The following is a 16,753-nucleotide window of genomic DNA, read 5'->3' on the forward strand; positions in this document are numbered from 1 at the left end:
TCTTCCAACATGTAACTAAAAACAATTACACGGTTGATGAATTTTGAAGCTACAGAAATCAAAAAATCAAAAAAATATAATATTCCGAACCTAACTTTTGTGCATGACTACTTGCTCAAAAAATAAAAAAAAAAATCATTTCATGCATGCTGCTAAAGAACCATATTGGTTTTTGCTATGGCTATGGTAAGTCTAATTGCTTGGAAAAGGCCTTGAAAAACTAAAATTTTTGTGACAATTCAGTCTTCTAGCTGCTTGGACAATAGAAAACTTGAAAAACATTCAAGTAAGCTTTTCCATTTAAGCTTTTTTTCTTCTTTAAAAATCTTTTACTCTTCTTTCCCTTTTCCTCTTTCTCTTCTACAATTTTCCAACCAACGAAGCATTTTCCTAGTGACTTAAAACAATAGCATAGCATGTTCACCACAAAAGCTTCAAGAACTAGACTAGCATTTCTATCAAAAAATAATAATGGAACTTTTGTTGAAAACAAATAGATGGTGGCAACTTGGCACGATGTTTCTCCCACTTTGAATAAAATATTAATGGGACCGCCCACAAATCTCATGTCTACGAGGAAGAGAAAATTGAAAACAAGGAAAACAAAAACCAAAAAAAAGCACATACTTGTGGCACAAGGGGTTAATTGTGGAATCCCTACTGGTTTCAATGGTCCCAAGGCCACATGATCGAGTGTTCCCCGTACCATCATGTGTAATTCTTACGATTGTTGGGATATACGGCTTTTGGTCCCATGACAAGCTATCGACTGTTAGAAACTCGCTATCCATTACACCAAAAAAGAAAAAAAAGAGAAGGAAACTCGCTATCCTACCCAACGCAAAGAGTCTTGCTGCCATGCGCGCGGCTGGCTCGAAGGATCGTCCGAGTCCGAGAAGTTTCACTCGGTGGGTCAGGGAACCTAAAAGAAAGCCTACCAGCCACCCATCATATCTGCCATCAAGAACTCCCATCCATGAATAAAAAGATATTAACCAAGGATAAGATAATCGAAAGGTGACTGGAATCCTATCTAGGGAGACCCCCTCAGTGTCTTTCAATTTCTTTGTCAACCAACGTATATTCTTTAAAGACTAGACGTCGTTAGGTGGGATATATATATATATATAATATATATAATATATTAAAAGCTTATCAATAAATAGGTGATGGCCTTTGCTGCAAGCTTTTTTTTCCCACGGTTATATGGTAGAGAATGGTTGTGTACGGATATAATTGACATCAAAACACTACAGAATAAAGTGAGAACAATTTCCAATAAATTTGCTAAGCCTACGTGGAATGAACCAACCAAGCACAATCCATTTATTCCTAATGAGGTTGAGTTGGAAAAGAATTGTGTAATTATGGGATTTGTCAAGTTGATTTGTCATGATTAACTTCATTGTTCTATTAGAAAATACTTGATGCTTCGACTTTCTTAGGAAATATATTAGAAAAATATTGGTGCTTCAATCTTTAACCACCAAGAGTTTATAAAATGATATTATTTAATTCTACCAACCAAGCACATCCATTTATTCGTAACGTGGGTTAAGTTGAACCACAATGGTGTTAATTATGGGATTTGTCACAAGTTGATTGCCGTGATAAGTTCGTTATTCTATTAGAAAATATGTTGATGCTTCAACTTTCTTAAAAAATATATTAGAAAAATATTGGTGCTTCAATCTTTAATTGGTAATCATGACTATCACTAATATTGCTTCTTCAAAACATAATTTGCTTGACCCTGCATGCAAGACTCACGACGTATTAGGGATGAAATATGATATTAATTATTGTAATGATGTAAAACAAATTATAAGTCCTATCATCATTATAACATTTTTGTTGTGTCCTGTATCCATCATCATGTCCGAGAGATCTGAGTTGGAACATTACCAGCTTAGATATTTGCTGCTTTTTATTTTAGAAGTGAAAATGACAGGTTATGGAATATAGAGAAAGCCAAGGACAGGTGAAGCCATTTAGACAACTAAACAACCATAGCCAAATAACTATATTTAATACTTTGAAAATTATGGTTCTTCTGATACATTGAACAACAAGTATTATGATCTTGGAAGATGTTAAACTTGGCTTTGAAATTATAGAGATGAAGAAGATATCAATAGAACTGATTATGGTGAGGTCGAAACACCCACCAAGATACGAACAAATTAAAATGTTGGAGCCTAAAGTGTGACAACATCAAGCATATACCTAATTAGTCTCCAACAAAGGTGGTGATTATTGGAGGAGGTACAACTGGTCTCCTTTCAAGGCCAAATTACCATCTTAGTCGGCCATTTCAAGGATGGAACTCCCACATGCTCACCTACAAAACCTAGAAATCCACTAAAAGGAATAAGAGAATGGATAGAAAGAAGAACACCAGAAGAATAAATAAAATCCAACTAAAGTAAAATTTCTCAAAGATGATTATAGAAGAAACCCTTATGGGATATTTATAAGTAGTACAAGTAGAACTCTTTCTTTCTCCTTTTCAATGTGAGATTTATAAGTTTATTATAGCTCAAATAAGTCTAACTCTTAACTTTTCTAATAGCATCAAAAATCTTCAGAAGAAAGATTACTAAAATTTAAAAAAAAAAACTCTAAAGTTTACTAATATATAATTTTCTAAATAGCTTATCAGCACCCAATATAGGTTAGCATTGTAGGGTGGCATCCATTATAGAACTTAGACTCATGCATCTACTAGGCCAGTTGTAGATACTTCAGAATCATACTCTTTCAATTGGAAAGACTTGCTATCAAATCTTAATCTTCTTGGTCCTCATGATAAGGGGAGAAGTTAGCTACATTGAAAGTTACAGACATATCATAATCTCTAGAAAGTTTGATTTTTGTAAATATTATAATTGATGAGCTTTAAAACATTAAAAGGGTCACAGGCTTAAGGAGATAATTTGGCATTCATATAAAAAAATGCTCTTTCCTTAAGTGCGCCCAAATGTTCTTTAAAGATGTCATTTTTTTGATGCTTGTTGGTGTCCCACTGCTACTTTGCTATTTGTCTAATTAAAGATCTTCTCTTGCATCTCTTCATGTAGCTTCTTTATCTCCTTAATATGTGTTCATCAGCATCTCCACTAAATTGTTATGTTGATGATAGAGTTGCAAGGTCCAATAGGCTCAAAGGATATTTGCCATGGATGACTTCAAAGAGACACTTTTAGGTTGCTTGGCTCACTAAATTATTTTTGGCGAATTAAGTTTGGGTCAATAAAAGATCTCACTACTGTATATGGTTACCAACAAAACTTCTCAACTTATTTTTTAAACTTCGGTTCATAGCTTCATTTTGTCCATTGACCTATGAATGGCTAGTAGAGTTGAATTGGAGTTAAGTATCCATATTTCATCATAAAGTTTGTTAAAAATGACTTATAAACTCTACATCTCGATCAGATATAATTATCTTAGGAATATTATGAAGATGTATAGTCTTGCAAAAGTAGAGTTCGGCAATATAAGAAGCGTCATATATCTTTTGATACATATAAAGTATGTTATCTTGAAGAATCAATCAACGACATCGTGGTCGAATCCTTATCATATTGAGTCCTAGATAAGCCTACAATAAAATCCATGATCTCATCTTCCCTTCACACCTAGGGAGTGGGCAATGGCAAATATAGTCCTACATTTTGTCCTCCAACTTTGGCAATATGGCAAACTTGATATCAATATAGCTCATTACATCCTTTTCGATTTCTTGTCAATAGAAATTTTTTTGATAAGCACCGTCATCTTATCTTACCCAAAATGTCCAGCAAGTTCGCCATTATGGGCTTCAAAGATGATTACTTGATACAATGAATATTGAGGCACGTTGACCTAGTTTCTTTGAACAAGAATCCTCCTTAGTGATAGAATTTTGATATGGACCTTCAACATTAAGCTTTCAAATCTCTTCAAAATATAAATCTTTCTCATACAATTCCTTTACAACTTTACAACTTCAAATCCAATAACCTTCAACTATATGGTAAAAGAAGTGCATGCCAATAACTTAAAGCACCCACTATTCGACTCTAGGTATCCAACTTATTCTTGAGAAGGAAAGAAAAAGTCTGAAAAAACTCACTCCAAACAACATGCTAGCAACTAAGCTTATGTTGGAAATTCAAATGCTTAAGTGCCTTATGGCTAAAATAGAAAATAAACTCCTTGTGCAATAAGTAATAGTTCTAATGATCCAAGGCATGCACTATAGCGTAAAACTCCTTATTACATATCAAGTACTTGAGCTTAGAATCATTCAATTTCTCACTAGAAAAAGAAATAGTGTGGCCTACCACACTGAGGATGGTGCCAATATCAGTATTGGCAGTGTCACAATCAATTTCAAAGATTTGATCAAAATTTGAGAGCACTGTCGACACCGGCGCTTCAATAATTCTCCTCTTCAATTTTTTGAAGCTTCTTTGTGCTTTATTAGTCTATTAAAATTTCTCTCCCTTCATGCACTGAGTCATCGACATGGCAATTGAATTGAAATTCATGATAAATTACTAATAAAAAAAAGCTAAGCTATGAAAACTTCTCACCTCATGCAATATTTTCAACATGGGCTAGTTGGTGTAGTCATCCACTTTGCTAGGATCTATTTCAATGCCTTTTGTCAAAATGACATATCTAAGAAATACTAGCTTATTGGTGAGAAATTGATACTTCTTCAAACTAGCAAATAGCTTCTACTATCTTAAGGTCAAGAATAATGATCGAAGATATGCCATGTACTCTTTTTCTGCTTCCTGTAGTTAAGGATATCATCAAAATATATAATAATAAATCGTTCAATAAATGGTCAGAATATTTAGTTCATTAGAAGCATGAATGTGCTAGGAGTATTTAAAAGACTGAAAGACATGGCTGTCCATTTGTATAGGCTATCTTGAGCCATGAAAGAAGTCTTCCACTCATCATCAAATTGTAACTGAATTTGATTATAGCCACTTTGGAGGGATGGAAAATCAATATTTGATTATATTCTTATTAACAATACGGTTGTCTAAGCATATACACCATGATCCATCCTTTTTGGATGTTAGTAATTCTAAGTATGACTCACAAATTGATGCTCTACTGAACTCCTTTTTCATGGGCTCTTTCACTTTGTGCTGGTATTATTCATACTTTTTAAGAGTCATGCAATTAGTATGCTTGTTGGGGATGATGATGCCAAATACAAAGCCGATGTAATGTTGGATGTCACACATATGTTCTAGTTCGATTGGAATCTCATTTGATACTATATTAGCAAACTCTTTAAGGAGTGATTTGATCACTTCACATAGCTTTGTTGACTCATTCTCTTCTAGCACAATTAGGGCACATACAATGTTAGTATCCTTATACATCTGGATAAGTTTATACTTGAAGGTAAATACTAGTTTTCACTAGAGGCTTAGGGTGGTGATCAATCTTCAATAATGCTAGGATTATCTTCATGCTATCTTTCTCAAAAGAATAAGTATTTTAAAAACATCATGAATAGTTTGTTGATCATACTATCATGATGTCTTAATAATACATGGTAGGCATCTATAGGAATAACATCACACCATACCTCATCTTAATATCATTTTTCAACTAAAAATTGGACTAAATAATGTTTTATCACCTTTATTTCATTACCTTTCCTCAACCACTATAACTTGTAAGGATAAGGGTGATCTTTGGTGGGCAACTTTAGCTTGTCGACCATCAATTAATATAGCAACACTATTTTCATAGCTTCATCTATAATGATATTGTATAATATGCCATGAGAAATATATTTTATATGGAAGATATTATGGTATAACCAATCTTTTTCATTAGCTACCATGGTAGTATTAATATTTTAGAGTACGTACTATCAGTGCTTTATATTGATTGACATATATCAATTCTTTTTTATCCTGATCTTCATCATCAGCCACTTAAGTAACTGCTCTTCTTCTTTTTCTGTGCAAGATTCTTTCTCCATCAAAAAGATAAGCTTGTAGTTTGGGCAATCGGCTACAATATGCCCAAAAACCTAGCATTTAAAGCACTTACAAAGATTGAAGGTGGCAATATTCAAATGGTTAGAGTAGATGCCCTTCTCTCTCTTTGATGTGGAACTCCTCCAATTGGATGCATCATCTTTATACTTTGAAAAGTGTGAACTTCTTCTTTTCAATTATTTTTTAACTTTCGATGCCAATCGGATCATGCATTAACATCCAATAAGGCTAGAGCTGTATAGTTTATTTACTGTATGACTTTAATATACTAAATCATATGATGGTTTATCTTTCTATCATATATTATGAGAAGTTGCTTGAATTTCATCATATACTCTTTTATAGTCATGTCGCACTGCTAAAAATTACAGAGCTTGTAAAATTTATCTTGTCAGTAATTTTTAGGACAGAATCTAGGCCAGAGTTTATATCACATCTTATCCCATATCTTAATCTTACCATATCTTTCATGCTTGCATCAATGCTCCAAAGTTTCTCACCAGATTGATGCATGCTTTTTGAGCTTAATATACTAAATAATATTGCGGGCATCCATAGGAATAACATCACACCATACCTCATCTTAATATCATTTTCCAACTAAAAATTGGACTAAATAATATTTTATCACCTTTATTTCATTATCTTTCCTCAACCACTGTAACTTTTAAGGATAGGGGTGATCTTTGATGGGTAACTTTAGCGTGTCAGCTATCAATTAATATGGCAACACTATTTTTATAGCTTTATCTATAATGACATTGTATACCATGCCATGAGAAATACATTTCATATGAAAGATATTATAGTACAACTAATTTTTTTTATTAGTTACTATGGCAGTATTAATATTTTAGCATACATACTATCAATGCTTTACATTAATTGATTGACATACACCAATTCTTCTTTATCTTGATCTTCATCATCCCACTTAAGTAACTGCTCTTCTTCTTCTTCTTCTTCTATGCAAGATTCTTCCTCCGTCAAAGAGATAGGCTTGTAGTTTGGGCAATGGGCTATAATATTCCTAAAACCCTTGCATTTAAAGCATTTATGAAGGTTGAAGGTGGTAATATTCAAATGGTTAGAGTAGATGTCCTTCTCTCTCTTTGATGTGGAACTCCTCCAATTCGATGCATCATCTTTATACTTTAAAAAGTGTGAACTTCCTCTTTTTAATTATTATTTCTTAACTTTCAATACCAATTAGATCATGCATTAACATCCAACAAGGCTGGAGCTGCATAGTTTATTTACTGTATGACTTTAATATATTAAATTGTATGATGGTTTATGCTTTTATCACATATTATAAGAAGTTACTTGAATTCCATCATATGCTTTTTTATAGTCATGTCGTATTGTCAAAAGTTGTAGAGTTTGCAAAATTTATCTTGTCAGTAATTTTTAAGATGGAACCTATGCCAGAGTTTATACCATATCTTGATCTTGCCATATCTTTCATGCTTGCATCAATGCTTCAAAGTTTCTCACCAGATTGATGTATGCTTTTTGAGCTTAATACTGACTGGCTTTCTGCATCAATCATCCAAAATTTTATTGAGCTAGAAATATATTCAATGATATGAAGCCAATCAATAAACTCAGCTCATTGCATTCAGCCCTTAAAGTTGAGGATGTCAATTTCAATATTGAGATTGTGTTGATTATAATGTGGTCTTCTTTCATGTTTGAGATACATTTTCTCTTTGTTAGATGAAGATTCTCTTCTATTGTAGAAAAGATTTAAATTTTTAACTTCTTCATTAGAACACTCACTTTCATCATCAAAGAACTTTTTATTAAAGTCATAATAGATAAAAATTCTGACAACATTGGCATTGCCATTACTCGATGTTATCAAAGCTATTGATTTTTTTGGTTAGAGTTATTCAAGCCATCAGAGTAGTAAATCCAATTCAATATCGTGCAAATTTTGCTCATGTTTAACATACTCTTTGATTTTGTAGCAATATGGAAGTATCCTAAATTTCTCTAATACTAACTAATGTTAGGAGGTGTTGAATTTGGCTTTGAAATAAAATAGATAAAGAGAATATTGACAAAACTAATTGTAGTAAGGTAGAAATCTTGGACATATGACTCGAGATGCTAGAGACTAAATAGTGATAGTAGTAAATCCACACACCGAATAGTTTTCACCAAAGATGGATAGTTTTTGGAGGAGGTGCATGCAGCAGGTTTTCTTTTTCTAAGGCCAAATTACCATCTTGGTTAGCTGACACATATACATGCTCACATACAAATCCTAAAAATCCACCAAATGAGAGCAAGAAGAGAATAGAAAGAACGTGAGAAGAAAAATTCCCAAAGTAACATTTCACTATTTAATAAACTCAAGGATGATTATAATCGGAGCCTCGTATGGGGTATTTATAAATAATACAAGGGCAACTCTTTCTCCTTTTTAATATGGGATTCCTAATTCTATCATAACATGAATAACTCTAATTATTAACTTTCCTAATGATATCAAAAATTCTCAAAAGAAAGTATGCTAAAATCATACTCTTTAAAAGTTACTGACATAGTTTTTAAATAGCCAATTAGCATCTAATGTGAGGTGGCACCCATCATAGGACTCAGATCCATACGTCCATTAGGTCCATCTTAGATATCTGACATCAATTAATCTAGATGGTACAAGATAATTCAATTTTCATCTGTTGCCTTATCTTGCCTAAATTCAATATAAGCACAAGAAAAGCCAATATTGAAATGGATTTCTAAATAAGAAAACAAAGAGCATAACAAAATTTGATAAATTTGTTCCACTGCAACACATTATAATAGTGGTGTTAAGTGTAAAGTAGATAGGGGTTATAGGATATATTTATAGCTAAGTATTCTTATTTGGAGTAATAGGATAGTTGGAAGCCCATTGCAGTAAGAGCAAGGATCAAACTCTCTTATATGAAAATGATACTCCACGAACATGGCTAGTACGCATCCTATTTATAGCTAAATATTTAATGTCTGAGAAAAGCTATGTTCATTATTTAAGTTGAAACTCCTACCAACCAACTAAAGTTTCAAAGTGTATTATATCATAAAGTACTGTAGGTGGGATGTAAGAGATTTTTACTCCATCTCCTTTTTATGATTTTTTTTTTATTTCTTAACATTACTATATTGTTTCTTTTCTTTGGAGCATAAAATGAAATGAATTGACAAGTGAAATGCAAATACAACCTTTAATTATATTTTTTTTTCAAAGAAATCTCCAATTCATGGCAACCCTTAGTAGCTAGTGCAGAAGTCTCAAATTCATGGTAAATTTGATCACCATAAATAATGATGAAAATTTTATCTGCCAATTTTTTCTTGATTATTTGTGGTCTTAGAGAGGATCCGACAAATAAAATCAAATATGGATATAGGATATCATAGATTTGTTCAAGTTTGTCATAATTTGTTGATGTTGCCTACCATATTAAGTATATCTAATACTTCATGAAAAAAGTGTTCGATCTTGGGTGAGTATATCTAATACTCCTTTCTATCACCGTTTAGAATGATGATAAGCACAAACAATCAAGTAAAGCTAGCATTTTAGTATATGAAGGATGTGGTATTACATAGAAATGAGTTACTATGACTTGTGTATGTAGTAGACTAGCAAACATACCTTCATTGCCAATGAGGTATGTGTTACTTACATAACCATAAGAACCAATCTTTAGAAGAGATGATAATAATTAGTAACCAACAAAATCTATCTTCAATAAAATATGATACCACAGCTCTTAGATAGGCGAGAAGGATGGAAATAGAAAGTCTTATCTATGATAGGTAGAGTTACTCTTATCAATTGAGTGTTGTCTTCACTCTCTATTTATTTAATTACCAATTTTATTATTTCAAAGAGTGTGTTTGTGAAGTTGGAGCGCATTATCAGCAATTTCCTATGAGGTTCATTTGACAATATTCCAAAAACAATGCATTTAATTTCTTAGGATCATATATATGACCCCATCTAGGATGGAGGTTTGGGGTTTCCCTTCTTGATTGTTAGGAGTGAACACCATGAGATTCCTTTTGTTTCATGATGGTTTTTAGAGTTTGTTCATAAGGGCGAATAATAGATCTTGGTCACTTTTGTCTTTCCCAGTTTGTTCTCTCAGTGACTCCCTAGTATGGAGGAAGATTTGCTCCTATGTTGTAGTTGTCTATTCTAATATAAAATGGTGTATTGGAAATGGAGCAAAAATAGATGTGATTTTTAATCCATGATTATCATCCATTCCTCTATCCACCTCAATATTCCGACCCCAATTAGCAATAAAGTTGACAGGTTGTGATGGAGCCCATTTTTTGGGTTGACAATCAAGGTATTGGATTTTTATAGACTCTTTTTATCCAAACCCATCAAAGTGCATGTGGCATTAGCTAGGCATGGAAGTTAGGTATTTATGCCAAGATTGCTTTATTTATGTGAAAAGTTGCATAGCATCGGCTCCCATACCGAGGTACTCTGTATCAATGTGTTCTTCACATCCTGAGCCACTGTAACTTTGTCTAGAGACAAGAATCTACACATTATATTGTTCTACAATATATTGCCACAGTATACAGGTATGGAGGTTGACCCTGCTCCAGCACTCATCTACCATCCCTACTCTATCCCTTGATAATTTCCTTCAAGCTATTAAAGAGGGATCTTCAGTTAATTAATGATGATAGAAGAATTGAGGCAATCATAATGTGTTTTATTATTTATCATATCAAGATGGCTAGGAACAAACGCATCTTTAGAGGCATGAGTCAAAGTACCAAAATGATTTTTCTTGGAGCATCCAATATATATAGGTCAAGAAGTTTATCCACGTGGCTGCTCCAGAGGGATCTTTGATAGCAAGGAAAACTTGTGACTCTTTTCATGAAGGTTATGCATTCCCATAGGTGACGTATTTTTTTTTGGGAGCCACCACCTCCTGTTTCTTTAAGATCAATTTCGATGATCATGTTTAAAAGATAAACACTTTATTATTTTTTGGAGGAACATGCTTTACTATTAGAAGTGTTAATTGTTGGTGCTCTAATGGCAACAGATAGAGTCAAGACCTTTGATACTATGGTTCTGATAGTAGAACCTTGTGCTATTAGAGAAGGGTTGACTCATTCTTCAGGGCCACTGAGAGCTTCCCATATTTATTTAGAGAGGGACTTCTTGATAGCTATTAGGTAGCTTTTAAATTCAGCATCCGTAGACAGCAGACCTCACCCTCTCTTGAAGGACTGCTAATAAATAATAAGCTCCTTGTTTTCTTTTGAGGCAATATATATGTATATAGAAGCCAATAGTATAGCTGATTGGAGGACAGCTTATGTGGCCAATGTATGAGGACTACTTTATGGGACTCTGTAAAGATGCTCCCGTTGAATTTTTTAAAAAATATTCTATTTTCTAATTCACATGTATGTGTCTATATATGGATGGTATACTATATCTGATTTATCATTAAAAAAAAAATCCAAAAAAAAAAAAAAAAAAAACACGGTAGGCATATTAGCAATGGAAGGCTTGACACTCCTGAGAAAGTGCATGCAGTATTCAAAGCGGGCAGCAGCATGACGCTGCAAATCAATGACATACATTATAAGCTGAAATCCTTCTTCCACGCTTATCTCACCTCCCATATTTCACGGATTCCGAGCCACCTGGCAATCCATATCATGTTAACTGATGAATAGCTTCTCTTGATCACAATCAACGAAAACACCTGCTAGGCAACAATATAGGTGCGATCGTTATGGCAGAATCCCAAAGAATCGGAACACCTATTTGATTGAGAGATTGATGGAAAAGAAGTGTACTACTCCAGCGTAAGCTGGCGGTCCACTCTCACATGTCCATCCAGAAATAAGAGGAAGACATGGTGCAAGTCTCGTAGTTCGGATGTTCTGCTATCCTCTTTGGAACCTAACCCATTTCAAGCACCACCTTAGCCACTCTCTCGTCGGCCTTATCCCTTTATTCCTTCCATGATGTTACTCCTTGACAGTGGCCGGGTTGGCTACTTTGCTGGTGGAAGGAATGTGGTCCAGTTACAGGGAGGCATAAAAATGACCTGCGGTAAAGCGAGCTCACATGCGGTCCACTCACTAGATCGGACCCATGAGTCGCAAGTGGGCCGGCTCGTGCAGGCACAGGTTCAGCCGGGCCATGCAGTGCTTTTCCCCACATCGATCCCCATATGTAGACCAGGAAGAGGCCTCCTTTTTGTCGTAGTTCCATACGGCACCATATTTTTGTAGCACGTAAAGGAAAAAAATAGAAAGCGTCTCTTACGTAGTCCTACTTTTCAGAGACTTAGGTTGGCTTCCAGGCTTTCCCTCCCTCCCCTCTCTAGGAATTATTGGAGATGGCAACAGTACGATCGTTGTCTCACATGGGAGCCAAAGCTGACCTCTTTTCCCCTCCCTGGGAAAGAGAAAGAGAGAGGCTGGGGCCAAACCCTACCTTTCGATTTAACGTTTCCAGTCACGACAAGAAAGATAACGATCTCCATCCAACGCAAAAAAAGTTGGGGTGGCTATAATCCGCCCTTGGAAAAGAAACCACACCACACCACACTAAAAAAAAGCTTTCTATTCTCCTAACAACATTGGTGAGGTAGACCGATACAATGGTAAACAAGAGATCATGGTCTTTGACAACGCCATCCCATCTCACATCTCTCCTTTATTTAGGTATATTTTAGGGCGACCACATTCACATCTTCAATACAGTCTTTTAAAGTAATACTGTTTGACAGCAATGATTTGCCCCAGCTTTCTGTAACCCTTTTCTAGCGTCCGGGTTGGTGCGCCGTTCCGTTATAGAGACACGTGGCTGATGTGGTCCGACGACGCCGACCGTGTGAAGCTCCACAGATCCTCGTCGCCGCCGCCGCCGCCGTGGTTGTAATCCTGGGAATTGTTGGGTAGTTTAGCTGTGGAGCAGTAGTTGAAGCTGGGATCGTCGAAGCACGCCAGCTGCTTGGATGCCTCCGATTGGCCGTTCAGGTGGGACGCCACAAGTCGGTCCAGGGCAGCCCAGTCGTTGATGCCCGCCTCCGCGTGGTAGGCCGAGTCCATGTTTACCACCGCATGGATGCTCTCCAGGGTGTAGCCCATCTGGTTACCGCAGGGGTGGTCGGAAGGTGGTGGGTGGTACTCGTTGGAGAGCGATGGATTAATGGTTGGGCTCTCAAGGGCTGGAAGCTTCATGAACCTTTGATGGAGACTGGCACCTAAGGTGGTCTCGATCGGCCTGAGATATCTTATCCCGAGGTTGTTGGGGTTGCTTGACATGCTGTGGTTGCTGATGGCCTCGCTTTCTTGCTTGCAAGATCTACCCATGTATTGGAGGATCTGGTCCAGTGCATCATCGCTCCCTGAATGGATCATCTGGGTCTTGGCATCGCTGGTGATGGAAGAACAGTTGTTAGGACTGTCCATGGCCTTGTGGTGGTTCTTTTTCTTGAACACCCGGCAGACCACCCACCCATCTTCTTGACTTGTTGCTTCTCCTAGGGAGCCAGAGGCCTAGATCAAAGAGAACGGGCACGACGCCATGAACTGGTTAGCTCTTTGTTTAACGCAAGCAGCAAGTACCGCTGTTATTATTATTATTATTATTATTATTATTAGCATCGAGGATAGAATCTATTGTTATTATTAAATAAAAGGTTGGTGTATAGAAAATCGTAATGAAACTTAAAAAGTAACAAGAAAGGTGACCTACGTGGGACTGGGGGTTCGAGTCTGAGTGATCGTCAAGCCTGTACTCATGCATGATCCAATCCGACTTCTGGCCATGGGGGGCGCGGCCTTTGTAGAAGACGAGGGTCTTTCTCATGCCGATCCGTTTGAAGCTGGTGTAGATGACCTTATCACGGCCGGTGGCTTTCCAGAAACCAGCGGCGGTGGCGCGGTTGGTCCGGGTGCCGGTGGGATACTTCTTGTCCTTGTGACTAAAGAAATACCAGTCATTCTGAGGGGTGGAGCCTATTCTGCACTTCTCTGTAGACAAGTCTTGGGGAGTCAGTAAGCCTTGAAGGAATTAATTGAATTATTGAGAAGAGAAACAGTAGTGTGAACGTGGGTGGCATATAGTGGCACCTTGAATGTCCCATGGCTCAAGCTTGTTGAGATCGACGTCACGGATGACGTCCAAGTCGATCTTCTCGGAAGCAACCTTCTTCCTCAAGTAGTAATTGAGGAGCTCCTCCTCGGTGGGATGGAAGCGGAAGCCTGGAGGCACGCAGGACTGGCCATTCACCGAGATGCTCATCTTTCTCCAACTGGCAACAGTACTAATGGAATAAGAAGAACCAACAAGAAAATGGAGCCCTTTTGTGTCCTGGGAAGAACAGGAGGAGGGAGAGCAGCTCCTTTGGAGAGAGGAGGTCTATGAGACAATGCTGTGGGCATGGGAGGAAAGTGTTAGGGAGCGAAGGAAATTTATATAGTGTTTAAATGAAGGGTGGAAGACAAAGTAAAATGAAAATGTTATCATTCCCTGTGCTTGGTGTACTTCTTGTTAGTGGGGTTAGTTTTGCTTGAATAGAGAAGAGCCACCCACCCAGACAGAGAGAGAGAGGCAGGTGGACCCTATGGAAGAAGTAAGAGAGAGAGAGAGAGAGAGAGAGAGAGGAGGGGGGGAAGAATGAGAGGGGAGAGGTGAGGGGAAGTAACATCCAAACCGTGACATCCGACCTTAAAAATCTCCAGGAAAAGCACAAGCGAAACTACCGCCATAGCCAGAAAGAATCTCACTTTTAGCCCCATCACTCAGGTCCTCTTGTGTAACCACCGCAACAACAACTACAACTATAATAGCAGGATCAACAACAACAACGAGGGGGAATTGGCAGAGGGAGAAGGATTCTAGAAAGAAAGGAAAGAAGAGGAGAGAGAGATGATGGATGGGGTCGGAGGCACTGCGCTTTCATGGACCCCACCACCCTTTGGAAATTACAGACATATCTGATGGTGGGGCACATCACGCTATAACAGACACAACCCCTTTCCTATTCCATTTTAGAGTAATTAGTTAATCCATCCCATAATCCTCATAAAAAAAAAATAATTAGTTAATCTAGGAATGCCATTACTACCGTCTAATATGTCTGGGTTAAAGTTTTACAACCCCAGCCTCCACGCTGTTTGGCCAAAAAGCTGCGTTAGGTGGCCCGGCCACCATGGATAAACACTACAATCTACACATCAAAAAAAGCTAAAAAAAAAAGCCTTAGATAAACACTGTGTACGTACTACCGCTGACTTCGTCGTCTGTGACAACGAATACAATACAACAACCCATGCTACGTTGCCATGAAAACCTATATCGTATACTGTATAACTAAATATCTCCTCTCTCCAAGGCTTCGAGGAATATGTCACTCGCTGGGCAAGTAGGACCATCAGCCACTGTTCTGTAAAGTGTTTTAAAAGGAGTAATTATTAAATTGTTGGACTTTTTTTCCACCTCATGTCAATCACTCGTACCCATATGAAAGGCAGTGATCGGCATTAAACAAAAGCCGATGGCTGATCACCCTTTATGATGACTTTCGATTTATCATGGCCTTTGTTCAGTTCGGATACTAGGAATGATGCACTAGAACGAGCCAAAAACTTTTCCGACCTATGATGATCCAGCTTCAAGTAGGGAACGAAATTGAAGGCAGGAAATGATGACTACTTTGTGAGGGTTTGATGCATTTCCACAAACTATGCAAAGTTCCAACAATTGGCACCAAATATTCTGGTGGGTTTACAAGGAAAACACATAAAAGATCGTGGAATGCATGTAAAGATTAGATAGAAAAAAAAAAATTTAAAAAAAATGTTGGAACAGACTAATTAGACATAAAAGGAATCAATCTGGGACCAGTGAATCACATGAAGAGGGGAGGGCAAGGATACCAAGATCCAAATTATGTAACCAAATAATGAGAGATCACTAAATGAGGAGGATGGGTTGTTCAGGAGGTGAATCGAAAGGAATAAGAGGGAACTTGAAAATTTTCAATTAATTTTAGCCACATAACCAATTCTATTAAAAAATCTAGATCTGCAAACTATTATTTTATTTCAACCATGCACTCAGAATGGGCATATCGCATACCGGGCCTCGCTGCTTTCTGGGCATACGTCAAATTTGGGAAGAGTGTAATTACTTCACAAATGCTTAGCCCAGGTAGTCCAAGTTGAAATATACATACGCGTGGATGCACACATGCGCACACGCACGTGCGACCGCATGCCCGATACGCGCCCCCACCCCCAACACACACACACGCACGCACACACACAGAAGCTACTAAACATCCTCCAATAAGGATTGAGGGTTGAGGCTTTCATTTTGTATATATAAAATGAATTATGAAAAGACAAGTAAATTATAAATCCATGCTGGTCGATTTTATTCACATCCAAATTATGTATGCAAACCAAAAATTAATTTGAAATTCCCTGTGCAAGTCTCAAGGGTGCTTTACTTTTCTTTATGGCTGAATGGACTTGGTCCCTTATCATCAAAAAATTAAAAAAAAAAAATCAAACACTTGCTCTCAATACACAATGTGTGGTGATCCTCAAGCATGGACTGCCCTACAAGAATGCCGATCAAAAATCCTCCGGTCAACAAATTCTTCCATATTCACCCCACCATGACGATTTGAGTCCACCCCAGCTCAACTGAAAAAACAGGAGCT

The 16,753-nt window shown here is 37.0% G+C and overlaps 1 protein-coding gene across 1 annotated transcript; it reads right to left on the bottom strand.

The window, feature by feature from the left end:
* Positions 1–12,624: 12,624 nt before the first annotated feature.
* On the bottom strand, positions 12,625–14,540 carry LOC105059296 (NAC domain-containing protein 43). The gene is made up of 3 exons (XM_073250400.1): positions 14,154–14,540; positions 13,777–14,054; positions 12,625–13,577 (listed from the first exon to the last, which is right to left on the bottom strand). The coding sequence occupies exons 1-3, from the start codon at positions 14,323–14,325 to the stop codon at positions 12,867–12,869; spliced, it is 1,161 nt and encodes a 386-aa protein (XP_073106501.1). The 5' UTR covers positions 14,326–14,540; the 3' UTR covers positions 12,625–12,866.
* Between the last annotated feature and the right edge of the window lie 2,213 nt (positions 14,541–16,753).

This window comes from Elaeis guineensis, chromosome 16, assembly GCF_000442705.2.
Source record: "Elaeis guineensis isolate ETL-2024a chromosome 16, EG11, whole genome shotgun sequence".
Lineage (NCBI taxonomy): Eukaryota > Viridiplantae > Streptophyta > Magnoliopsida > Arecales > Arecaceae > Elaeis > Elaeis guineensis.

What these genes read in the sequence shown, in the direction of transcription:
- LOC105059296 (XM_073250400.1), bottom strand. Translation starts at nt 14,325, where the DNA reads ATGAGCATCTCGGTGAATGGCCAGTCCTGCGTGCCTCCAGGCTTCCGC. An exon ending in TGAGCCATGGGACATTCAAG is followed by an intron (nt 14,055 to 14,153) that starts GTGCCACTATAT and finishes ACTTGTCTACAG; the next exon opens with AGAAGTGCAGAATAGGCTCC. An exon ending in ACTCGAACCCCCAGTCCCAC is followed by an intron (nt 13,578 to 13,776) that starts GTAGGTCACCTT and finishes TCTTTGATCTAG; the next exon opens with GCCTCTGGCTCCCTAGGAGA.